Below are 26,646 nucleotides of genomic sequence, written 5' to 3' on the forward strand. Positions count from 1 at the left end.
GTGGAGGATGCCTGATAATATGATGTTGTTTCTCTGTCAATAGCATTGGATATTTGGTCAGGATAGATGGTGGTCTCTATGTTGAGCTACAGTGCCTATGTGTCGCCCGGGGACCAGGGGGTACTCAGATCTGGGCCACAGAGTCACTTCTGTGGGTATCACGGTAGCGTGACCCGGTCTGTGATCCCAGGCTCCACAGTAAAAGGGGTTTTGTTAAGGGAGATTGTCCGTGACGCCACCCACGGTTGTGGTGATTGTGGAACACCACCGCTGCTCTGGACGGGGATCCCGGGAGTGATGATATGGAGCAGCTAGATGTTATTTCTCCCTTCCGTGGGTAGGGGGTTGGTTGTCCCGGGGCCCGGTGATGGGGTAAGCAGGGCGCAGTGCTGCAGTGCGGTGCCCGAGGGCACGGGTGTACTCACAAGTAAGTCACACGAGTCACTGGTAAACTAGGAATTGCTGGTGTCCGCAGCCTTCGGTACGGGGGGTGTTAGTGTCTCACACACGGTGCAGCAGCCCTTGTTGTTCTTTCCCTGCAGCCAGGTGCCTTTCTCTCCTCTCTCTTCCTCATTCTCCTCAGCCGGGAACGGGGAATCCACTCCCCTGTAGTGATCCGGGTACCCAGGTACCGAGGGGCCACCGCCCTGCTCCGGCTACCTCTGGCCCCTTCCTCACTACGGCCTGTCCCGGCCCTCTCGGAGCACGCTTTGCTTTCAGCCTGGGAGCTACAGCTCCAGGCTCCACTTCTGTCTCCTTCTCCAACACTCTGCTCTAGCCCCTCCCCTCTGCTCTGCTTTTCTCTTACCCTGGGGGAGGTGGTTTGTCTTGCTGCACGAGTGTGAGATCAGATTACCAAGGAGGATTAACTATTTCTGTGACAACCTGGCTGTGCCAGGGCGTCACACACCCCCTTGGTAAAACACGGCCCGTCCTCGGGCCGTCTAGGCACCAACATTTATTAAAACTGGAAAAAGGAAAAAATAAACACATTACAATCATACATCTTCCCACATCGGGAGGTACGTTTTCTAAAACTTTAAACCGTTCTGCCACCCCACACCTGCGGAGCAGATGGCCTCCTCCTGAACTTGAGGGCGTTCAACAGGGGTGACAGTCCATAAAACAGTCAACTTTTTAACTTGTGGGTAGCCGTCCATGCTCCACTACCACTGCCGCTGCCGCCACTCCCAGTACGGGGCACGGGTTCCGAGCTCTGCCTCCTGCTCAGAAGCCAGGCCCACTTGGACGCCCTCGGCGCCGGCTACAACCGGCCTCGCTAACTGCCGAGGGCTCCATCTCTCACTGGCCTGCTCCTCCTCTCTGCAGGTGCACTCCGGCTGCTCCACAGCCGTGACGGGGTACCTGGGAGCGGCTGGCGCCACATCTGGGGCAGACTTCCAATCGGGTGCCACCTCCGTTGCGGCCGGGCGGGCTGCCGGAGCCGTCGTCATCTCCGTCGCGGCCGGGCGGACTGCCGGTGCCGGGTAAGATGTCATCGGGGTTGCGGCTACTACTTGTCCAGGAACGGAATTAGGCAAAGTCCTGGCGTCCCTGCCTTTACAGTCCCGGTCACATGAACTGCAGTTCCTTCCTACTGCTCCCCCTTGGTACTCGGGAGCAGTCCTTCTAGCAACTTTTAAAGTTTCTCTTTCGCTTCCGGTCCTCCGGAGCTTCACTTCCGCCCGCATTCTCAGGGGGCGGAGCCTCTTTTTCGCGCCCACCGCTTGGGGAAGAAGGCGCTGGGCGGGAGATTTTCGCACCCAAAATGGCGGCAAAGATGGCGACTTTCAAAAATTTTGCAGCGGATCACCGCTGACAGTCCAGAACAAGGCGCACTTCCTCCAGGTAACTGGATGGGTTCGATCCTGTTCGTGACGCCAAATGTGTCGCCCGGGGACCAGGGGGTACTCAGATCCGGGCCACAGAGTCACTTCTGTGGGTATCACGGTAGCGTGACCCGGTCTGTGATCCCAGGCTCCACAGTAAAAGGGGTTTTGTTAAGGGAGATTGTCCGTGACGCCACCCACGGTTGTGGTGATTGTGGAACACCACCGCTGCTCTGGACGGGGATCCCGGGAGTGATGATATGGAGCAGCTAGATGTTATTTCTCCCCTCCGTGGGTAGGGGGTTGGTTGTCCCGGGGCCCGGTGATGGGGTAAGCAGGGAGCAGGGCGCAGTGCTGCAGTGCGGTGCCCGAGGGCACGGGTGTACTCACAAGTAAGTCACACGGAGTCACTGGTAAACTAGGAATTGCTGGTGTCCGCAGCCTTCGGTACGGGGGGTGTTAGTGTCTCACACACGGTGCAGCAGCCCTTGTTGTTCTTTCCCTGCAGCTAGGTGCCTTTCTCTCCTCTCTCTTCCTCTTTCTCCTCAGCCAGGAACGGGGAATCCACTCCCCTGTAGTGATCCGGGTACCCAGGTACCGAGGGGCCACCGCCCTGCTCCGGCTACCTCTGGCCCCTTCCTCACTACGGCCTGTCCCGGCCCTCTCGGAGCACCCTTTGCTTTCAGCCTGGGAGCTACAGCTCCAGGCTCCACTTCTGTCTCCTTCTCCAACACTCTGCTCTAGCCCCTCCCCTCTGCTCTGCTTTTCTCTTACCCTGGGGGAGGTGGTTTGTCTTGCTGCACCAGTGTGAGATCAGATTACCAAGGAGGATTAACTCTTTCTGTGACAACCTGGCTGTGCCAGGGCGTCACACCTACAAGTAGTATTCAACCCCCTGCAGATTTAGCAGGTTTACACATTCAGAATTAACTTGGCATTGTGACATTTGGACTGTAGATCAGCCTGGAAGTGTGAAATGCACTGCAGCAAAAAAGAATGTTATTTCTTTTTTTTTTTTTTTTAAATTGAGAAAAGTTTATTCAGAGGGTCATTTATTATTCAACCCCTCAAACCACCAGAATTCTGTTTGGTTCCCCTAAAGCATTAAGAAGTATTTCAGGCACAAAGAACAATAAGCTTCACATGTTTGGATTAATTATCTCTTTTTCCAGCCTTTTCTGACTAATTAAGACCCTCCCCAAACTTGTGAACAGCACTCATACATGGTCAACATGGGAAAGACAAAGGAGCATTCCAAGGCCATCAGAGACAAGATCATGGAGGGTCACAAGGCTGGCAAGGGGTACAAAACCCTTTCCAAGGAGTTGGGCCTACCTGTCTCCACTGTTGGGAGCATCATGCGGAAGTGGCAGGCTTATGGAACTACTGTTAGCCTTCCACGACCTGGACAGTCTTTGAAAGTTTCCTCCCGTGCCGAGGCCAGGCTTGTCCGAAGAGTCAAGGCTAACCCAAGGACAACAAGGAAGGAGCTCCGGGAAGATATCATGGCAGTGGGGACATTGGTTTCAGTCAATACCATAAGTAACGTACTCCACCGCAATGGTCTCCGTTCCTGACGAGCCCGTAAGGTACCTTTACTTTCAAAGCGTCATGTCAAGGCTCGTCTACAGTTTGCTCATGATCACTTGGAGGACTCTGAGACAGACTGGTTCAAGGTTCTCTGGTCTGATGAGACCAAGATCGAGATCTTTGGTGCCAACCACACACGTGACGTTTGGAGACTGGATGGCACTGCATACGACCCCAAGAATACCATCCCTACAGTCAAGCATGGTGGTGGCAGCATCATGCTGTGGGGCTGTTTCTCAGCCAAGGGGCCTGGCCATCTGGTCCGCATCCATGGGAAGATGGATAGCACGGCCTACCTGGAGATTTTGGCCAAGAACCTCCGCTCCTAGATCAAGGATCTTAAGATGGGTCGTCATTTCATCTTCCAACAAGACAATGACCCAAAGCACACAGCCAAGAAAACCAAGGCCTGGTTCAAGAGGGAAAAAATGAAGGTGTTGCAGTGGCCTAGTCAGTCTCCTGACCTTAACCCAATTGAAAACTTGTGGAAGGAGCTCAAGATTAAAGTCCACATGAGACACCCAAAGAACCTAGATAACTTGGAGAAGATCTGCATGGAGGAGTGGGCCAAGATAACTCCAGAGACCTGTGCCGGCCTGATCAGGTCTTATAAAAGACGATTATTAGCTGTAATTGCAAACAAGGGTTATTCCACAAAATATTAAACCTAGGGGTTGAATAATAATTGACCCACACTTTTATGTTGAAAATGTATTAAAATTTAACTGAGCAACATAACTTGTTGGTTTGTAAGATTTATGCATCTGTTAATAAATCCTGCTCTTGTTTGAAGTTTGCAGGCTCTAACTTATTTGCATCTTATCAAACCTGCTATATCTGCAGGGGGTTGAATACTACTTGTAGGCACTGTATATGTGAGTATCCTGCAAGGTGAGTTACTTCATTCACTTGAGTACTATGGGTATAAAAAGGATGACATATTGTTCCAGCAGGACAACGACCAAAGCATACTGTACGTTGAGATTGGTGAAGCAAAGGTTCAAGGACAATGAAGTAGAGGTGCTGGATTGTCCCCACGCAATCAATCGAACACTTGTGGGTAGAGTTGAAGAAAAAGCTGTATGTATACCCAAGTGAGTTGACCAGTATGCACCAATATTGGGACCGTGTGCAAGAGACCTGGGATCAGATCTTGGCCAAGACGTTCTTGAATCTGATCGAGTGTACGCCAAATTCAGGCTGTACTGAAAGCCAAAGGACATTTACAAGATACTAACAAAATAATATAAATTAACATTTAGATTCATATGAGTAAAACAGCAACAATGTAGGGATATGTCAAAAATCTGCATAAATAATTATATGCTAAATGGTTGCAAATCAAATTTATGTACGAGATAGCCAAGATGCTTGTCTATAAAATGAAGGTCGTCTCATGCTCAAAGCTGTAGTGGATGGTGAGATATGGAGCCTGAAAATCAAAAGTTAAAAACATTGTTACTCTTATGCTTGTCAATGTATATCTATTAGATATATCCTCAAACTACAAATACTGCCGCTTCTAAAGTACAACTCTATAACCTTCATTCTTAACAATCCCCATATACCCTCTTATACCCCTTATCCTTACTCCTCCACTTCCCCTAATCCCTGGTATCTTTAATGTTTTCAAGATTGTTACTATTTTAATATTTGCTATTCTTACATAATATATTATATATTTCAATGTTAACGTGTTATTATATATCCAAAAATAAAGACTATATCAGTTTTTTTGTTTCATACAGAAGTCTATACAGGTTTTCTATTAGATTACATATAAATCAGAAGAAAAAATGAATGTGCCATAAAACACCACACTCCAGTGCTGAAACATTACATTTAGAGGAGAATATCTCCATAATACTTTCTGTTTTGAGGCACATGTGTGTGATATGGTGTGTAGTAGGTAGCCGTAGACATGCCCCTGTACAGACTCTGAGCCCCTGACTCATTCCCACGACCATATAAACGATCCCTTATAGTTATTTCTCTATCAACTCAAAAGAAAAAGAACGAAGGAAGACCCAATAAATAAAGATGAGCATAACAGAAGACAACTTGTCGGTCAGCATAAAGTGTAGATGTAAAGTCTGTGACAAAGTGAGAAATGACGCTCATGACACCAATAACAACTCAGTACATAGCAAAGTCCATACCGCCAACTATTTACTTTACAGCCAATGCTGCCTATTTCTACAGAACTTTACCCTTGTTATGCTAAATCAGAAATGTTAAACTCAGATTACACCAAAGACTAGGCCACGAAGGTTAAATATTAGATCTGAATTCCATTTTCTTAAATAATCATTTAAATAATCATAAGGATAACTAAATTGATTTAAAGAGAACAAGTCAAGGAGTTTATAAAAAGGAAGTAGTGGTATGAGTGTATAGCTGCTATTTGTCCAATAGAAGTTTATACCTTCTTTGTGGAGAAACAATGTCCCAATCATGAGAAATGTATTGTAAAAGGTGTAAGCAAATCAGACTGGGGTGTGTCCATTCCCTTCTACTGCTTCTTTGAAGTACATTGGTATCCCCTGTACATTTCAAGTCTGATTATTATATGCTTTGTACCCAAGATTTCTCTTGAGTGGCACAGATTGCGATAAAAAAGGTGTCATTTATATTCGGGCACATGAGCCTATATAACACTACCACTATAGCACTACCACTACAGCAGTACTACTACAGCATTACCCCTACTTCTACCACTATAGCACTACCACTATAGTACTACCACTACTTATATCACTACCACTATAGCACTACCACTAATTATAGCACTACCACTATAGTATTACCACTACTTATATCACTACCACTATAGCACTACCACTACAGCACTACTACTACAGCACTATCACTACTTCTACCACTATAGCACTATCACCACTTATAGCACCACCACTATAGCACTAAACGACTTATACCACTACCACTATAGCACTACCACTACTTCTACTACTATAGCACTACAACTACTTACAGCACTACCACTATTGCACTAGCACTACTTATACCACTATAGCACTACCACTGCTTACAGCACTACCACTATAGCACTACCGCTACTAACTAATGACAGGTTCACTTTTTTAGGACTACAATAACAAAATAATTGTACTATTGTATATAGTTGTGGATAACTTTGAAATCAAATCTTAAAGATGTCAAAAGGCAGGAAATGTGGGATAGAGGTATGAGGACAGTTGATTTCATCCATGTAATACTATCTGGGATCACATTCTGCTTATTATTATTATTGTTATTATGATTACTTAACCTCATGCAGCTCCTCATATGTAATGACAAAAAAGTTCTTATTGCCTTTCATTTGCATCCATCCTTTCACATGGTCAAACCAGGAGTTATAAAGTACTATAAAAAAATGAGATAAAAAGGACATGTCTGTATGTGACTTTATAAAACATTGTAGCAATCATAAATGAGGCTCTATAGTCCCACTGGATGACAATTATATAAAACATTAAACACTTTATTATTTTTTAAAATATAAGAGCCTCTAAATATAATCATTATTTACATTGGATCACAATCTACTGTAAGGCCCTGTGCGCACTTGCCGTTTTTTGCCGCGGATTACCTGCGGTTTTGCTGCATGTTTCGCTGCATGCTAGGTTCATAACATCTCTGCAGTGATTCACCAGCAAAACCTATGGGGAAAAAAAATACTATGCGCACTATGCGGATTTTGACAGCTGCATGTTTTGCTGCGGGATTCCCGCAGCAAAAACAATTGCATGTCACTTCTTTTCTGCACGTCGCTGCGGCATTTCACTCCATTGACTACAATGTAATTGTGAAATCCCGCAGGGAATAATGCAGGCAGCAAATTCTGTGCGGTTCATTGCGTTTTCCTGCGTTACTCCCTCTGGTATTTCGCGGTTTACCTCCTGTAATGTACATCGCTGCCTGCGGTTTGCAGGGAAGTGATGTCATTATGCCAGGAAGAGGAAGCGGAGCAGAGAGTAAACAAACACATCACAGACATAGAACACACTCATCGCACTCACACACAGACATATAGAATACACAGAAAGCAAACGGACATATAGAAAAAAAAAACACGTGTGCTCCGCCGTATTTTTACCGTCCAGCCGAGGTAAGCACACAGCGGCGACCCGGTATTCTCAGGCTGGGGAGGGCGAGGGACAGGGTAATGCCTCCCGCAGCCAAGAATATCAGCCCGCAGCTGCCCACGTCCTGCGATGCTTGCATCCAGCTGCGACTGACACACAGCGCTGAATGCAGCCTCGCAACGAGACAGCAGAGGTAACCACAGGGCATTTACCACAGCCGGTAATGTGAACAACACATTACCGCTCGGGAGAAATGCAGCGTGTGCTCACAGGGACTCATCTATCTATCCCTCTATCTATTCTTCTATCTGTCTTCTATTCTTCTATCTGTCTATTTATCTGTCTGCTATCTATCTCAGTAGGAAATTACTTTTTTTTTTTTCTTTCAATGTGCTTTATTGCATTGAATGCATTAAAGCACATGTACCAACCCGCATGCGGCAATACCGTGGTAAGCCTCGGCAAACCGCATGCGGTTTTCGGGTGTGGTTTGCCGCACTTTTTTACCGCGGGAGCAGTAATCTTTCAGACCCTGTGGAATTTTGTTAAAAAAATTCCATTTTCCAGTGCGCACAGGGCCTAAATGTTTACCAGCAATGTATTTCCCAGCACTTTAAAGTTAAAGAGAATTTGTCACCAGGTTTTTACTTCTTCTTCTGAAAGCAGCATAATGTAGAGACAGAGCCTGATTCCATCGATGTATCACTAAGGCCTCTTTCACACGTTCGTGCCTTCGCTACGTGTATGGTCAGTTTTCTCACGTAACGGAGACTTGGGCACACGTAGACCCATTAAAATCAATGGGTCTGCATTCACATGCGTATTGTGCCATGGACCGTGTGTACGTGTGAAGCGTACGTGTGCTCCACACGTAGACATGTCCACGTTTTCTCCGGCATCACGGGTGTCACACGGAACACAAACGGGTCACACGTAACACAAATGGACCACATGGATGTCTTCCGTGTGACATGCGCCGGAGAAAACACATGTATCTGCGAGAAAAAAAAAACTTTACTCACCTTCTCTAGCCCTGCAGTCTCTGCCGTTGCTGTCACTTGCTGCCGACCGCCGCTCATTATGCTAATTGAATATTCACTTCACTGCGGCCAGAAGCAGCAGCAGCGGGGAGTCGGCAGCACCGGAAACCGAAGATCAGCACCACGGACAGCGACAGGTGAGCAGAAAGTTCCCGTTCTCCGTGTGTTATCACGGATAACACACAGAGAACACACGTAGGCAATAAACACGGGTCACGGAGGGCAAAACGCACCTCTGACACGTCCAAGAAAAACGTGCGTGGTTTTTCACGAACGTGTGAAAAAGGCCTTAATGGGTGCAGCATTTGTGACAGAATCGGAGTTTTAAGATGTAGGATGAAACCTAACCCAACCACAGCTCTATACATTGTCTATTGACAGTGGGGTGCTTATTAGAAGAGGGGGCTTGGTCAGACCATTTGCCACAAGGCAGCGTGTCCCAGCAATGATAATCTTCTAGTGATAGATCCATCATTATATTACATAAACTAGAGCACATAGCTTAAAGAAGTTGTCCAGTTACCAAAACTGATTTTTTTTCCCCCTCATAAATCTTGCTAATATGTGCTTCTCCACACATCAATTATGTTATTTCAGCAATATTACCTTTTATCGTGCTCTAGCACATCCTCATTTCTGTCTCCAGCTCTGATGGGGTTAATCTCTCTCCTGACTTCCTGGCTTCAGTTCCTACAACTCCCATAATTCTTAGAACTGTATCTAACACACCCACTCAGCTCTCCACCCAAAGACTCCTCCCTGCCGTCTTCCCTGTGTGGAAGCACTGAGAGAAATCAAAATAGTGACAGCAGAAGCTCTGCACAACCAGGGGAAAAAAGTGTCTATCTTCTGCTTGTTCATATAGTTCATAGTGTGTGTGTGTGTGTGTGTGTGTACAGAAATTCTGAGCCTGCGCAACATGTGAAAAAATAAATAGTTGGGGAAAAAATGATTGGGTCATGAGATTGCTTTATTCCCTCTTGCCTAGTCTCTATGTGTCATCCATGTGGCATGCATTTTGGCTACTTTCACATCAGCGTTTTTTTGCTTGCGTGTGTGCAGTGATGATGGGTGTGGCAGTGCCGGGGTGTGTGCAGTGATGATGGGTGCGGCAGTGCCTGCGTGTGTGCGGTGATGATGGTGCGGTAGAGCCTGCGTGTGTGCGGTAATGATGGGTGCAGTAGTGCCTGCGTGCGTGTGGGGATGATGGGTGCGGTAGTGCCGGGGTGTGTGCGGTGATGATGGGTGCGGTAGTGCCGGGGTGTGTGCGGTGATGATGGGTGCGGTAGTGCCGCGGTATGTGCGGTGATGATGGGTGCGGTAGTGCCGGTGTGTGCGGTGATGATAGGTGCAGTAGTGCCTGGGTGTGTATAGTGATGATGGGGCGGTAGTGCCGGTGTGTGCGGTGATGATGGGGGCTCTCTCTCTCGGCTAAAGAAACCTAACGCAACACGTTATTTCACAGGAATCCGTTGCCTTTTAATCACACTATTTACAACGCATCCGTCACATGCGTCACACAACACATTGTGACGGATGCCAAACAACGCAAGTGTGAAAGTAGCCTTATGCGGCCCACTGAAATCCCAAGTGTCAGCCATCGAGAGCACAGCTTTCCTATTCAAATATAGGGAGCAGGACCCTAACCGCTTCAGACCGAGGGGTCACTGAGAAACATCTATATACAGTCATATGAAAAAGTTTGGGCACCCCTATTAATGTTAATCTTTTTTTTTTTCATAACAATTTGGGTTTTTGCAACAGCTATTTCAGTTTCATATATCTAATAACTGATGGACTGAGTAATATTTCTGGACTGAAATGAGGTTTATTGTACTAACAGAAAATGTGCAATCCGCATTTAAACAAAATTTGACCAGTGCAAAAGTATGGGCACCTTAACATAAGTGACATTAATGTTTTGTACATCCTCCTTTTGCAAAAATAACAGCTTCTAGTCGCTTCCTGTAGCTTTTAATGAGTTCCTGGATGAAGGTACAGTGGAACCTTGGTTTAAGAGTAACTTGATTTGAGAGCGTTTTGCAAGACAAGCAAAGCTTTTTTAAAATTTGTAACTTGGTTTCAGAGCAATGCTTTGCAATAAGAGCAAATTCCCATCATGTACAGTTCCGGTTCCATCCTTTCACCGCGCTCTGACCCGCTCTGGAGGTAACTTTCTGTCCATATGTACTGTTTACTCTATACAGTATACCATTGCACAGTACAGTATATACGATATAGTATTTCTATCACTTTGCATTTGTGCATACAATACTGTACTCTTTCTGCTAACCAGTATAGCACATTGCTTGTACTGTACCTCCCGCACACCAATAATTCTATTGTAAGCTAAAGTGCAGTTTAATTTGTTTTACATGTTTTTAATTGTACTGTACAGTATTTTGTATTAGTGTACTGTAATAATTTTATATGAATACAGGACATTATTATGTATTACTATAATATGTTTGTATAAATACTCTAAATATTTTTGGGTTGTGGAACGAATTGTCTGCATTTCAGTTATTTCCTATGGGAAAATTTGCTTTGATATAAAAGTAACTTGGTTTAAGAGCACACTCCCGGAACCAATTATGCTCGTAATCCAAGGCTCCACTGTGTATTTGACCATTCCTGTTTACAAAACCATTCCAGTTCAGTTAAGTTTGATGGTCGCCGAGCATGGACAGCATGCTTCACATCATCCCACAGATTTTCAATGATATTCAGGTCTGGGGACTGGGATGGCCATTCCAGAACATTGTAATTGTTCCTCTGCATGAATGCCTGAGTATATTTGGAGCAGTGTTTTGGATCATTGTCTTGCTGAAATATCCATCCTCTGCGTAACTTCAACTTCGTCACTGATTCTTGCATGTTATTGTCAAGACTCTGCTGATACTGAGTTGAATCCATGCGACCCTCAACTTTAACAAGATTCCCAGTGCCGGCATTGGCCACACAGCCCCAATGCATGATGGAACCTCCACCAAATTTTACTGTGGGTAGCAAGTTCTTTTCTTGGAATGCTGTGGTTTTTTTGCCTCCATGCATAACGTCTTTTTGTATGACCAAACAACTCAATCTTTGTTTCATCAGTCCACAGGACCTTCTTCCAAAATGTAACTGGCTTGTCCAAATGTGCTTTTGCATACCTCAAGCGACTCTGTTTGTGGCGTGCTTGCAGAAACTGCTTCTCTCGCATCACTCTCCCATACAGCTTCTCCTTGTGCAACGTGCACTGTATTGTTGACCGATGCACATTGACACTATCTGCAGCAAGATGATGCTGCAGGTCTTTGGAGGTGGACTGTGGATTGTCCTTGACTGTTCTCACCATTCTTCTTCTCTGCCTTTCTGATCATTTTTCTTGGCCTGCCACTTCTGGGCTTAACAAGAAACTGAGGACAGAGACAGTGGAAACTGACAGTTTAAATCTCTGAGACAACTTTTTGTATCCTTCCCCTGAACAACTATGTTGAATAATCTTTGTTTTCAGATCATTTGAGAGTTGTTTTGAGGAGCCCATGATGCCACTCTTCATAGGAGATTCAAATAGGAGAACAACTTGCAAGTGGCCACCTTAAATACCTTTTCTCATGATTGGATACACCTGCCTATGAAGTCAAAAGCTCAATGAGGTTACAAAACCAATTTAGTGCTTTAGTAAAAAGTAGTTAGGAGTGTTCAAATCAAGAAATTGATAAGGGTGCCCATACTTTTGCACTGTTCAAAATTTGTTTAAATGCGGATTGCACATTTTCTGTTAGTACAATAAACCTTATTTCAATCCAGAATTATTACTCAGTCCATCAGTTATTAGATATATGAAACTGAAATAGCTGTTGCAAAAACCCAAATTGTTATAAAGAAAAAAGGTTAACATTAATAGGGGTGCCCAAACTTTTTCATATGACTGTACATGTGCATGGAGGCAGGCTCTGGACCACTAAGCAATACCATCGGGAACGGATTCCCGGACGAGCTCCCCAGAGTGGCAGCGGCACCCAGAGACTTGGTTTACTCCTGTGTCAGAGTCTGCTTAATGGTTGCACCAACATCCACACAGCCTGAGTGAGTACACTGCTCTCCCTGCGTCCTGCCTGCCCGCATAGCCTGTACAATGCTACCCGCCACCTGCATCTCAAGATACCAGCGGCCACAGCACCAGGGGGTCATGTGACCGGCCCTGAGCGTGCAGGATAGCACCGCTCAGTGCCAGAACTGCAAATAGAAGCCAATGCAGAAAACACCTAAAATAGTAAGTTGCACTCATATAAAAAAAAAAAAATGGGTGAACCACCCCTTTAATAAATTACACATTTCTGAAATCTGTGTTTAAGACAATATTTTCTGCTGTCTTCAGATTACATAGCAAATACCTTTTAGTAGGGAACATATAAAAACTAAATCATACTCTAGAGCAGTGGTGCACAACCTATCTTAGGTCCCTTCACACGTCCGTCAAAATCACACACGTTTTTCACGGATGTGTCAAAAGTGTGTATTGTCCTCCGTGTGCTGTTTTTATGGCACAACGTGTGTTCTCTGTGTGTTATCCATGATAACACACGGAGAACAGGAACTTTCTGCTCACCTGTCCCTGGCGTTGCTGTCCGTAGTGCTGATCTTCGGTCTCCAATCCTGCCGACTCCCCGCTGCTGCTGCTTCTGGCCCGTAGTGGAGTGAATATTCAATGATCATAATGAGCGGAGGTCAGAAGCAAGTGACAGCAGCGGCAGAGACGGCAGTGCTGGAGAAGGTGAGTATAGAAATTTTTTTTTTTTACAAACACGTGTGTTTTCTACTGTGCGTGTCACACGGATCACATCCGTATGCAGGCTGTGTGACACCCGTGATGCCGGAGAAAAACGAACATGTCTATGTGTGGAGCACATGGGCACACGTATGCTCCACACGTACACACTGTCCATAGCAAAACACACATGTGTGCGCAGACCCATTGATTTTAATGGGTCTACGTGTGCCCGTGCCTCCGGCACGTGAGGAAACGGACCAAACACGAATCGGAGACACGGACGTGTGAAGGGGGCCTTATATCAAGAGCCATATTTAGCTTTGAGAGGTCATGAACTAAATACAGAACTTCTTGAATAGTGGCACCCAAATTCTCCTTAACCCCAGTAGTGACACCCAGACCTCCCCAATACTAGTATAATGACAGATAAAAGTTCCCTACAGAACACACATCAAATCACGATACCTGCATTTATGGTCACTATACATGCATTTATGGTCAGACGATGGTAGATTCTCTCATGCAAGGGAATCAGGCCAATTATGTTAATGACACTCTGTCCAAACTCTGATCCGAGCTTGATCAGAGTGTCAGCTTAGTGTGATTTGATTCTTTCGGATAAGAGAATCATATCACAGGTGAGCAGAAGATAGAGAACAAAATTTCCATGGAAATCAGACTTCACTCAGATGTCATCTAAGTGAAGTCCGATGTGTAACACACACCCTCATACACTTGAATGGGTGTGTGCCATCCAATTTGTGCCACCACTCGCAGAATCCTGTGATTTATTTATTTTTTTCATCATGCTCTTTTTCTCACATGAGGCTTCCGATCCACAGTATATGGATCCCTGCTCTACTGTAGAGTAAGGGCTCATGCACACGTTGCGTACTCACATGCATTTATGCTGCGTATTGCACTGCAGCGTAAATGCATGTGTCCTGTGTCCCCTGCACAATCTATGTAGATTGTGCATGATACGTGCGCATGTTGCTTTTTTGAACGTAGCGATTTGGGTGTTAAAATTTTGACCCAAATCCGTGCGTTCAGAAAAGCAGCATGTCAATTATTTGTGCGTTCTGGATGCAGTTCCCACTCTGTCTATGGTGGGGGCAGCATCCCAACAGCATGAAATCTGCTTTTTTTTTACAAATAAACTGCATTCATTATGCAGTCTTTCTGCAGCGATTTGAAGCGCACATGTGCTGTCAAATCGCTGCAGAATATTCAGCAGTTACATGCGCATGAACCCTAAGAAGAAACAGAGGTGAGACAAAGCATAAAGAGTGCTTGTATTGTGTGGAGGCATGGATATAGTGAATACTAACTATGGCAGAGCTTAAAGAGAAGGTGTTACGTTGTACATGCAATATGACGATAGCATGGTATATAGAAGGAGAAGCTGAGAAAACTATATAATGGTTTGCAGGAAAAGATACAATACTCACTCAAATTAAAATACCTGTTTTTTATTATTTATTTTAGTCCAGTAGGCGGTCCTAATCAGTGACTGACAGCTATCTCTGTATGCACAGTATAGGAAAGACCAGTTTTTGCAAGTTTTTTTTGTCCGTATTAAATGTTTCTATATTGTTGTACGAAATAAAATAATTTTTTGAAAATCCACTTTAAACTCCTGTTCTTTTTCTTTGTATATACCTGCTTACCTGCATGGCCGTCCACGTGTAGCATGGTCCTCTGCACTCCCGCATGGCGTTCCTCATGTTGCGTGGTCCTCAGCCTACCCCCGTGGTTACCCACATATTGTGTGGTCCTCTGCATCCCTTCATTGCCATCCACGTGTTGTGCGGTCCCCGGCTCATCCCCAATGTGGATGCCCACATGTGTGTCAATCCTCAGCTCCTGCCTAGCTGCGCATGCTGCGAGAGGTTTCCTGGTCTCCAGCCTAGGGGGCGAGCGTGCATGCTTCATGTCACTTTAAGCGGAGGCGTGCGCACCTTGCAAAGGTGTCCTCAGCCTACCATTGGGAAGCAACAAATACTTAAGGCTCTCTCCCATAATGGGAGGGGCCAGAGCAATACATTAGGATTCTGATCCTAACCTGTGTGTTGGTCCTGCCTGTCTGCTCTCTTCTCCCAGTCCTGCATACTACCACTACCGTTTTCCTGTTTTTGTCCTGTCCGTTTCCTTGGAGCTGTCTTGTCTGTTCCCTGGTATTACCCTTTGTCCTGCACCTGTGCCCTAATCCGCCTGCACCTGTCGTCCTGTCTGCCTAAGCCATGGCTGCTGCATCCGTGTCTGGTGTCCAGTCCCCAATGTCTCACACCTGGTGATCCATGCCTGATGACTTGGACCCTGACAACCAGAGTTCTGTGCCAGATAACCTGGACCCTGATGACCGGAGTTCCTCCATATGCCCTGTCCTGGCTGCACCTGTGTCCGATGTCCTGTGCCTGATGTTCCACATCTGATGACCTGAGCCTGATGACCCGTGCCAGAAGTTACTTACTTGCGCCCGCCTGTCCAGCACTTCCCCATTCCAACTGTGCCTTGTGTTCTGCCCTGTTTGTCCTGCCAGTGTCTGTCCTGTTTATGACTGTGTCTACCTGTCCTGTTGTGTCCCTGCACAACTCAGCTGCCACAGGCCCGGTTATTGCCCTGGGTGTGGCACCTAGTATTCTGCTTCATGACGGGTGCTTAGTTAAGCCCCTCCCACTAAAGGGTAAGCTTGGGTTCCCCCTGTGGGGCAGTGGGTCAACTCTCGCTTGCCACCTTCCCCAGTGGTGAGTATTACAACTTGTAATTAAAACTGCTCATAATATCCTCCACCTTGTCTGACTAAATCCCCAGTTCCAGCTGCTCTAAAACAGCTCTACAGCATAATGCTGCCCCTTCCATGCTTCACTGTGAGTATGGTATTCTTTTGGTTGTGTGCAATGTTGGCTTATCGCCAAACATACCTTTTGGAAACTGACAACAAAGTTCAATCTTGGTCTCATCAAACCATAACATGTTTTTCCACATGGTTTTTGCAGACAATGTAGATTTTGGCAAAATATAGCTGGGTTTGGATGTTTTCCTTTGTAGTCATATAAGGAATATGAAAAATTGTTGTCACATGCAGTACACAATCAGTACTTGCCAGAAATTCCTGCAGCTCCTTTAGCATTGCTTGGCAGTTTCAAAGGCTTATTTTGTTTTTTGTCTTCTTATACATTTTTGAGAGATGTCGAGTTAGGCGTAATATAGGTAAATGTCACTGTTTTACCAAATTTAAGCCACTTCTTGATGCCTGTCTTCACAGTGTTCCATGGTGTATCTAGTACATTGGACTAACTTTCAACAATGAGATCCCTTTGCTGTGTTCTAAGCTGTTTACAAAATAATGATAGAATTAGTGTGCACACAGCCGGTTAAATTAAGAGGTGCTGGTAGATGGGATATACTGTAGCTTCCCAGGTAGTATATAATAAAGTTCACCGCACTCTCCAATAGTTTTTCATGCAACAGTGAGATTTATTTAGAAATATAGACGGTGGACAGTAGAAGGCAAGGGGAAAAGCGATACACAGTGTTCCATGGTGTATCTAGTACATTGGACTAACTTTCATCAATGAGATCCCTTTACTGTGTTCTAAGCTGTTTACAGACCATGGCTTTTGCTGTAAAATGCAACTAAGTAAATGTCAGAAAAATGAAAGTGTTATCAGCTAATTCTGAACACAACCACATCCCCAATTATAAGAGATGATTCACATTTATGCTATAACATTATTTTAGTTTTGTCATTTTTATTTTCCCTCTCAAAATGATTTGACTTTGTTTCTCAATTATTTCATACAGATGACAAAAAACTGGAATTTTATCAGGGGTGTAAAGACTTTTTATATCCACTGAATATGTTCTGTAGATCACCAGTGTCATTTACCACTGTTCATGGTCACTATGTATCATGGTGATATTGGTCTTGGTATACTGGTTTCATTCAGTGGTATTTATCAGATGGCTTTTTCCTAGTGCAGTGACACGCTCCCAGCGCACTTCCATCAAAGCTGATTTACATATGATTTTTATGCTAGATTCGTCATAACTTACACACATCAGATCAATACAAGAAAAGATATTGTTTTTCTTGGGTGACCAACACCTATACAGCTATAAGTACCTCTATACAGTGTGTCCACCCATATCCTGTCCACTGCCATTAACTTGAGAACGGCGGCAGCTGTAGGCATAGAAGTGGTGTCTAGGTATAGTAAAGTAGCCATGTGCTATGCAATAAAACCAACTATAGCACCACCTGGTGGAGAACAACGGAGTTAGCATTTTTATCTCGAAAACGGAACGCGATAGAGAAAAAAAGTGAATTACAAAGTTGTAGGGCATCATCAATTCAATATGAATCGACACATTGCATACAGAAAGGCTATGATTAGCATGTATAAAACTCACAAGGCTGCGGATGTGAAGCGATACCTCATGGAGACCTTCCTACAAGTCATTGGGTATGGTGGCTGTGTGGAGTGGCCGCCACGCTCACCTGACCTGACCCAATTGGACTTCTTTCTGTGAGGTCACATCAAACAGCAGGTGCATGCGACCCCTCCACCAACATTGCAGGACCTACGACGACGTATCACTGATGCTTGTGCAAACGTGTCACCCACCACATTGCACAACGTGCAGCAAGATCCAGTATGCTGTGCAGAGTCCAGATGTGCATTGCAGCTGACGGTGGCCACTTTGAGCATCAAAGTTAAATGAGCGCCATATGCATGACCAGCATTCAATGTTTTGGGGGGGTCATTGGTTTCATATCATAGCATTTCTGTATGCAAGGTGTCGATTCGTATTGAATTGATGATGCCCTACAACTTTGTAATTCACTTTTTTTCTCTATCTCATTCCGTTTTTAAGATAAAAATTCTAACTCCGTTGTTTTCCACCAGGTGGCTCTATAGGTGGTTTCATTGTGTAGCGCATGGCCACTTTACTATACCTAGACACCTATGCCTATAGCTGCCGCCGTTCTCAAGTTAATGGCGGTGGACAGGATATGGGCGAACACACTGTATATAAAAACTTGCTGACAGATCCCCTTAAACAATGCAATGAACACTAGTACTCACTGTTGCCTTGCAAAAAATCTTCAAAAAACTCTGGTAAACTTTTGGGCTCTTTGTACAGATGGAGCATTTTAGAAAAATGAAACAAAGACACCAGGATATCCTTAGGGTTCCTCATAACATAGATGATCTATAGAATAAAGGAACAAATATCAATATAAATCAGTAAACCTATGAAGCTATAAACAGTCCTACAGTATATCCAAAATTGTACCTGACATAACAAAAGATGTGTCCATTAGTGATGAATGATCACTACTATGTTCAAGTGCTCGATACTCTTAATAATCATTTTCACATTCAGATGGTCTTGACATCTTTACAGAGTATAATCGAAGTCTATGCGGAACTCAAGCATTTTTCTTGAAGATCTTCCTGAAAAATGGTTGAGCTCCACATAGACTTCAATTATTCTTAGAAGAAAAACAAAAAGCCAGCACTAAATGTGCACTTCAGCACTAAAAATTCCAAACTGTACTTATTATAAAAATTTTTGAGATTTTTGGCAAAAAATTGCAATTTCTTGAGCTACCTCGCCACGTCACGGCAAATCTCATTTGAGGCAGTCCTACACTAACATATTTTTATAAAATGTGCCATACGGCCTCACATATGAATAGTAGAACTGTTCTTAGGCGGGCTTTGCACACTACGACATCGCAGGTGCGATGTCGGTGGGGTCAAATTGAAAATGACGCACTTCCGGCATCGCATGCGACATCGTAGTGTGTAAAGGCTCGATGATATGATTAACGAGCGCAAAAGCGTCGTAATCGTATCATCGGTGCAGCGTCACGCTGACGCGACAGTCCGATGTTGTTCCTCGTTCCTGTGGCAGCATACATCGCTGTGTGTGAAGCCGCAGGAGCGAGGAACATCTCCTACCGGCGTCACTGCGGCTTCCGTAGGATATGCGGAAGGAAGGAGATGGGCGGGATGTTTACATCCCACTCATCTCCGCCCCTCCGCTCCGATTGGCCGCCTGGCGTGTGACGTCGCTATGACGCCGCACGACCCGCCCCCTTAACAAGGAGGCGGGTCGCCGGCCAGAGCGACGGTCGCAGGACAGGTGAGTCCATGTGAAGCTGCCGTAGCGATAATGTTCGCTACGGCAGCTATCACAAGGAAATCGCTGCTGCGACGGGGGAGGGTACTATCGCGGTCGGCATCGCAGCATCGGCCTGCGATGTTGCAGCATGCAAAGTACCCCTTAGCAGCACTCACCTGGTCTATTTCAATCCCGAAACCATGACTGAGTCATGGCTGTGGGCGGGACAGGTCCAAGCAAATGCTACATGAAGTAAATAGCCTGTGGACACGGCCTGATGACAATGTTAACAGTCACCAACCGCCAAAATCTAGACAGATGGAATACATCCCAAATTGTGGTGCATAGCTTGGTGGGGGTCAGCCACCGAAAAAAATTGCAATTTCTTGAGCTACCCCGCCACGTCCCGGCAAAGCTCTTTGGGGCAGTCCTATGCTAAAATATTTTTATAAAATCTGCCTGACGGCCTCACAAATGAAATAGTAGAACTGCTCTTAGCAGCACTCCCCTGGTCTATTTCAATCCCGTACCCATGACAGGTCCCGCCCACAGCCATGACTCATGGGTACAGGATTGAAAAAGACCAAGTAAGTACTGCTGAGAGCAGTTCTACTATTTCATATGTGAGGCCATATGGCACATTTTATAAAAATATTTTAGTGTAGGACTGCCCCAACAGAGATTTGCCGTGAAGTGGCAGGGTGGCTCAAACAATTGCAATTTTTTTGCCAAAAATCTCATATTTATAATAAGTACAGTTGGAATTTTTTAGTGCTGTAGTGCACATTTAGTGCTAGCTTTTTTGTTTTTTCTTCATTGAATTGGTCGGTGGCTGACCCCCACCAAGCTATGCACCCCAATTTGGGATGTATTCCATCTGTCTAGATTTTGGCGGTTGGTGACTGTTCACATTGTCATCAGGCCTTGTCCACAGGCTATTTACTTCATGCAGCATTTGGTTGGACCTGTCCCGCCCACAGCCATGACTCAGTCATGGGTACGGGATTGAAATAGACCAGGTGAGTGCTGCTAAGAGCAGTTCTACTATTCATATGTGAGGCCGTATGGCACATTTTATAAAAATATTTTAGTGTAGGACTGCCTCAAATGAGATTTGCCGTGATGTGGCGAGGCAGCTGAAGAAATTGCAATTTTTTGCCAAAAATCTCAAAAATTTTTATAATAAGTACAGTTTGGAATTTTTAGTGCTGAAGTGCACATTTGGTGCTGGCTTTTTGTTTTTCTTCAATTATTCTTAGTAAAGAAGTCTGGCCCATCCGAACGTCAAAATGATTGTCACAAGTATCAAGCACCCAAGCATAGTAGTGATCACTAGCTACGATTACCGAGCACCCAAGCATAGAAGTACCCGCTCATCCCTAATGGACATCTTTGGAGACTATTTTTTTAAAATTAAAAGGGAACCTATCACCTTTTTCCCCCATATAAACTAAAAAAAACATCTTTAAGTTCGCTTTACATCACTTCCGTATGCTTTATCTGTGGTGGTATCAATATATAGGGGACAGCATGGCATTTTTTACATTTATTTTAGGCTATGTGCACACGGTGCGTTTTTCGCGGCGTTTTTGCGCGTTTTTCGGGTGCGTTTTTGGCCTCAAAACTGCATGACTTTGCTTCCCCAGCAAAGTCTATGAGTTTTCATTTTTGCTGTCCCCACACAGCGTTTTTTTTTCAGCTGCGTTTTTGTGGTGACCACAAAAACGCAGCATGTCAATTATTCCCGCGTTTTTCACTGCGCTTTTCATCCATTGAGTTCAATGGGATGTTGAAAGACGCAATGAGAAACGCAAATAGCTGCGTTTTGGTGCGTTTCTAAGACCAAAAACGCAGCTATAAACGCAGGAGGTGGGTAGTAAAGTGACGTGTACAGGAAGAGGATTCCTTCTGTCAGTATAGACAGAAGCGTGAATCCTCCCGGTACCGTCACCGTCGCTTCCACCTCCCGTCCTGTGCATGTCAGCTGCCGTGCGGCGCCATGTACAGGCAGGAGATGGAAGCGGCTGCGAAAACAAAAGTTAACAGTAGAAAAAAAAAAAAAAAGTTATACTCACCTGTCTGCAGACTCCCGGTGCCATGCCCGCTCCCATCTCCTCTCACGGTATCGCCACCCCCCGCTCCGGCTGTGTGCAGACGGCCGGGAAACCTCCGGCTCCGATGGATGCAGGACCTGGCGATGGATCACCTGATGCAGTCACCTGACGCATCAGGTGATCGTAAGTATCGCGATGACGCGGGCGCCCGGCCGGTATCAGCGGATGCGTCAGGAGACTTCATCCCTGATAACCGGCAGCTGCTGCAGCGATCGGACGGGATCAGACTCCCGCCCCATCGCTGCAGGAGCTGCCGGTATTCAGCACATAAGTGAGTATTATTATTTTTTTTTTTTTTTTTTTTGCGCTGATGCATCTGCTGATTGTATAAAAGTCGTTTATACAATCAGCTGCTGTGTCATGTGATTCAGGCACTTGATCCTGACACATCATCTGATCGCTTTGCCTTCCAGCAAACCGATCAGATGATATTGGATCCTGATTGGACGGCGCGGGACCCTGACCCAGGATTACTGCGGAGGGGGGCTTCTTTATTTCAATAAAGATGGAGTCACTAATTGTGTTGTGTTTTATTTCTAATAAAAATATTTTTCTGTGTGTTGTGTTTTTTTTTTATCTTTACTAGAAATTCATGGTGGCCATGTCTAATATTGGCGTGACACCATGAATTTCGGGCTTAGGGCCAGCTGATAATATACAGCTAACCCTAACTCCATTATTACCCGGCTAGCCACCCGTCACCAGGGCAGCCGGAAGAGTTGGATACAGCGCCAGAAGATGGCGCTTCTATGAAAGCGCCATTTTCTGGGGTGGCTGCGGGACTGCAATTCACAGCGGGGGTGCCCAGAAAGCATGGGCACCCTGCACTGTGGATTCCAATCCCCAGCTGCCTAGTTGTACCCGGCTGGACTCAAAAATTGGGCGAAGCCCACGTCATTTTTTTTTTAAATTATTTCATGAAATTCATGAAATAATTTAAAAAAAAAGGGCTTCCCTATATTTTTGGTTCCCAGCTGGGTACAAATAGGCAGCTGGGGGTTGGGGGCAGCCCGTACCTGCCTGCTGTACCCGGCTAGCATACAAAAATATGGCGAAGCCCATGTCATTTTTTTTTGGGGGGGGCAAAGAAATCCTGCATACAGTCCTGGAAGGAGGATGCTGAGCCTTGTAGTTCGACAGCTGCTGTCTGCTCTCCTGCATACACTATTGGATGGAGGATGCTGAGCCTTGTAGTTCGACAGCTGCTGTCTGCTCTCCTGCATGCACTATTGGATCGAGGATGCTGAGACTTGTAGTTCTGCAGCTGTCTGCTCTTCTGCATATGCTGAGCCTTGTAGTTCGACAGCTGCTGTCTGCTCTCCTGCATACACTATTGGATCGAGGATGCTGAGACTTGTAGTTCTGCAGCTGTCTGCTCTTCTGCATACACGTGCGTTTTTTGCCGCGTTTTTTCGACGCAGGTGCGTTTTTGTGCGTTTTTCGCGGCCAAAAACGCACAAAAACGCAGCGTCAAAAAAACGCAGCGTGTGCACATAGCCTAACACTGGTTTAACACTGCCAGAGAGGGTTGGGGCGCGGTCTGCCTGTAGCCAATTAGAGATGTCGGTGGGCAGGGAAAGCAGTGAATTGCTATGAGGTATAATTATTGGCCCTGGAAGTAGCGCTGCAGCCGCGGGGAGACTCGGAAGTACTGCTTTAACCCTTTTGCTTCCTTTTTTTTTTTTTTTTTAACAGTGGTCAACTACAGCCATGGCAATATTTGACATGGCTGTAATGGGCAGGGAGAAGATGGTTTTTGCCATTTGAATATTTATCGATCCTTGGCAAGATCACTGAGTTTTGCGGTAAATGTTCGGATGTCCGATCAGGCTTCGTCCAAAGATCGTATGATTTTAGCTTTTTACGATCTTTGCCGATCATCAGGATTGCTCATCTCTATGCATATTGTTCAGTACAGAATGAATTAACTGAGAATCTATCAGTCAGCTTGTTGTGACAGGGGATTTATAACAAAACATTTGGCTAAACTTTGATGTGGCCAGTGGTCATAAATCAGCACTTCACAATGAGCCAAGGGATGGATTCTGCAGCCAGCAATAGGCAGAACAACATAGATATTATAGGTGGAAAGCAGAGCACGATTGTTAATGAAACTGAAATTGCAAATTATATTGTGTGTATATTTGAATATATGTAAAAAAAACAGTCCCTGAAAGTGTCTATAAAACTTTATAACTTGTGACATGCCAGATATATAAATTGTTGGATGTCTAGATGCTGAGACACCAATCATTAAGAGAAAGTGTTAGACATGCACAGAGGGATACTCTTCATTAGGATCTTGGCACTCCAAAACTTCTGAACTGTCGCAATATTATTTATTAATTTATTTTTTATTTTTAGTATAAGAACATGTGCTTAACACGACAATGAACAAAGTGGCTTAAAGGCCATGCAGGATTATGTCAACCCACATGACACCTTTAATTGCAGTTTATTTTGTGCTGTTGTAGAATTTCTTTAAAGGGGACTGACTCCTGCAATAATGGAAAGCAAAAACCATAATCAGTCAGTAAGGTCAGCAATGTGTGACGCCCTGGCCTATCAGGTCGTCACAGGATATTGTGCAATCTGCCCTTCTGTGCAATATCCACCTCCTCCTTGGTTACGGGTCCCTAACTAATGGTGTTGCCAAAACCAGCTAATCAAAATCCTAGGAACACTCTGCACCACACCCACCAGAAACACCAGTGGACGGCCTGAGTGGAATAGGGCTGCCCACTTGGGGGGTTGGTTAAGGGGAGGTTAGGAGTGTCAGTAGGAGTGCAGTTGAATTTAGGGAGTTGAAGTAGGAGGTTGAAGTGAGGAGGTGAAGGAGAGAGGAGGTCAGGAGCCGGGCTCCTTGGAAGTAACTAGGTGACAGACGGTGGTCTGGACCTAGTAGGAGCTGGACCCCCGGTCGCAGGGGATCATGGCAAGGGGCATGGAACTGTCGAGGAGGACAGCCGGTAGCCCTGCACCATCACCGGGCTGGGACCAGGGCACAACAGGGTACGTGGACCCTAGGTCAGGGAGTAGCTCCAGGCAACCGGACAATTGACCCGACGAGAACGGAGCCTTCAAGATCCATTTTCCACCCACTCCAAAATCGGGGTACCAGCGCAACGAGGTGGATAGGACTTTCCACAAATACGGCCCAGAAAATCACAAGCGTGAAGCCTGAGAGAAAGCTCCCACAGTTACCCATACTGGGGAGCAGGACTGGGCTAGTTCCACACTACCGGGATCAACAGAGAAGTAATTGCCAGGAGGCAGGTCACGGATCACCAGGCAACTCCATCGGGGACGGGACCCGAACTACCTCCCCTCAGCGGCAGCGGTGTCCAGAACTTTGGTTTATCCAGTTATCGGTGTCAGCTTTATGGACTGTAATTAAACAAAGCACTACCGAACTTGAAAGTGATGCAAGTTTTTTTAATGTGCATGAAAAAAATGTTTTCGGTCCACAACGGACCTTCCTCAGTTGCACATTAGTGGAGTGAACTGGAGGCACATGATGGCTCATGGCAGCCCCCATGCAGCGGTGGATACCGCGCTTCACGCCATCCTGTGCCTCCAGTTCACTCCACTAATGTGCAACTGAGGAAGGTCCATTGTGGACCGAAAACGTTTTTTTCATGCAGATTAAATAAACTTGCATCACTTTCAAGTTCGGGAGTGCCTTGTTTAATTACATTGTACGGCTTTGGAACCTGAAAAGCACCCCTATTTCTCTTGACATCCCTACAAGGAAGTGCCATTTTCTTTTTTCTAGCTTTATGGACTGAGTGAGTACGAAAGTGGCCCTGCGCTCCCCACGGCACCCCCCAATGCCATCACCGAGTCCCGGGGCAGTCCCCCTACCTGTGGAGGGTCCTAACACCTGGCTGCCCCATTCCATCGCCCCCGGGTACTCCCAACTGCAGCAGTGGTACTCTCAAATTACCACAAACCACGGACGGCGTCACAAACTCTAACACATCCCCTGTAAATAACCCCCTTCGTTTGAGGAGCCACACAACTCCCCCCCCCCCCCGCCCGGGTCCGGAGACCCCTAAAGCCACCGCAGATCCGGATCTGAGCAGCCTGGCTGCTCACGCGGGGGCGGCACAATTGAAATCAAGCATTAATACGCAGTACTTTTGAGGGACATTTAGATTCTGTAGTCTGTGCTAAAGCTCTACCAGTGAGTGTCAATGAGCCAATGATGTAAACTAGACCAGACTAGCAGGGGAGGAAAAATCCAGGGCACTACTCAGCACCAACTACTCCACCTCCACTACTGAATAAACCGCACCTTGCACAGCAAAGACCCGGTGAGTGCATTATTTTCTTCTTATACCAGACTAGCAGGGATTTGCCTGTGCACACAAGACAAGCAGCACTAGGGAAGGACGGCTGCTTATCCAGGCTCTAGTGTGGCAGGTTGCTTTTCCCCTCTGGACCGTATCGTAGCTGCCCCTCGCTTCCGTCTATTCTCACAATAGTATTCTTGCCATTAGACACTTTTTAAAGCCGAGATCTCATAGTGCCATCTGCATAAGGTTTGCTATATGGAAGTGTGTGACCAGACACACCAGATTTCCATTACAAGTATAATATAAAGATATTTCTTGGCAGACTTAATCCAACTGAACTAATAACAATACTACATAATTTTTACACCCTTTTGTGGAGAGGGAACCAGGAAAAAAATAACAATTCTGGTGCTCTTTTTTCAGTCTTTGGTGAATAAGTAAGAAATAACTAAAATCCTATTACATTACCAACTTGTAGAATTAAAGCATTTTCACTATTCACTTTTTAGTTTTTACAAAGATTCTTTGTACATTTTAAAACATTTTTTTCCCTAAAAAAAAACTTTTTTTGTTTTACAAAGAAACTCTAATGCAGGCATTGCTTCCATAATGCACCACACTATTTACTGTATGTACTGCAGTGTATTATGTGTGCATATCGGTATTTTACTGATGTGTGCGTTATTATGACTTCCTGTTCTCTGTTTTTCCTTGTAATATAGTCCTGGCCGAAAGTGTTGGCACTCTTGAAATAGTTCCAGAAAATAAATTA

At 45.3% G+C, this 26,646-nt stretch overlaps 1 protein-coding gene across 1 annotated transcript in view; it reads right to left on the minus strand.

Moving 5' to 3' along the window:
* Positions 1-26,646, minus strand: part of LOC142257277 (sulfotransferase 2B1-like) — a 260,489-nt gene that overhangs the window by 162,163 nt on the left and 71,680 nt on the right. The window contains exons 2-3 of the mRNA XM_075329445.1: positions 18,418-18,544; positions 6,709-6,803 (exon numbers count right to left, since the gene is read on the minus strand). Coding sequence (XP_075185560.1) covers positions 6,709-6,803; positions 18,418-18,544 — 222 coding nt within the window. The remainder of the gene's footprint in view (positions 1-6,708; positions 6,804-18,417; positions 18,545-26,646) is intronic.

The sequence above is a fragment of the Anomaloglossus baeobatrachus genome, chromosome 11 (genome assembly GCF_048569485.1).
Source record: "Anomaloglossus baeobatrachus isolate aAnoBae1 chromosome 11, aAnoBae1.hap1, whole genome shotgun sequence".
In the NCBI taxonomy this organism is placed as follows: domain Eukaryota; kingdom Metazoa; phylum Chordata; class Amphibia; order Anura; family Aromobatidae; genus Anomaloglossus; species Anomaloglossus baeobatrachus.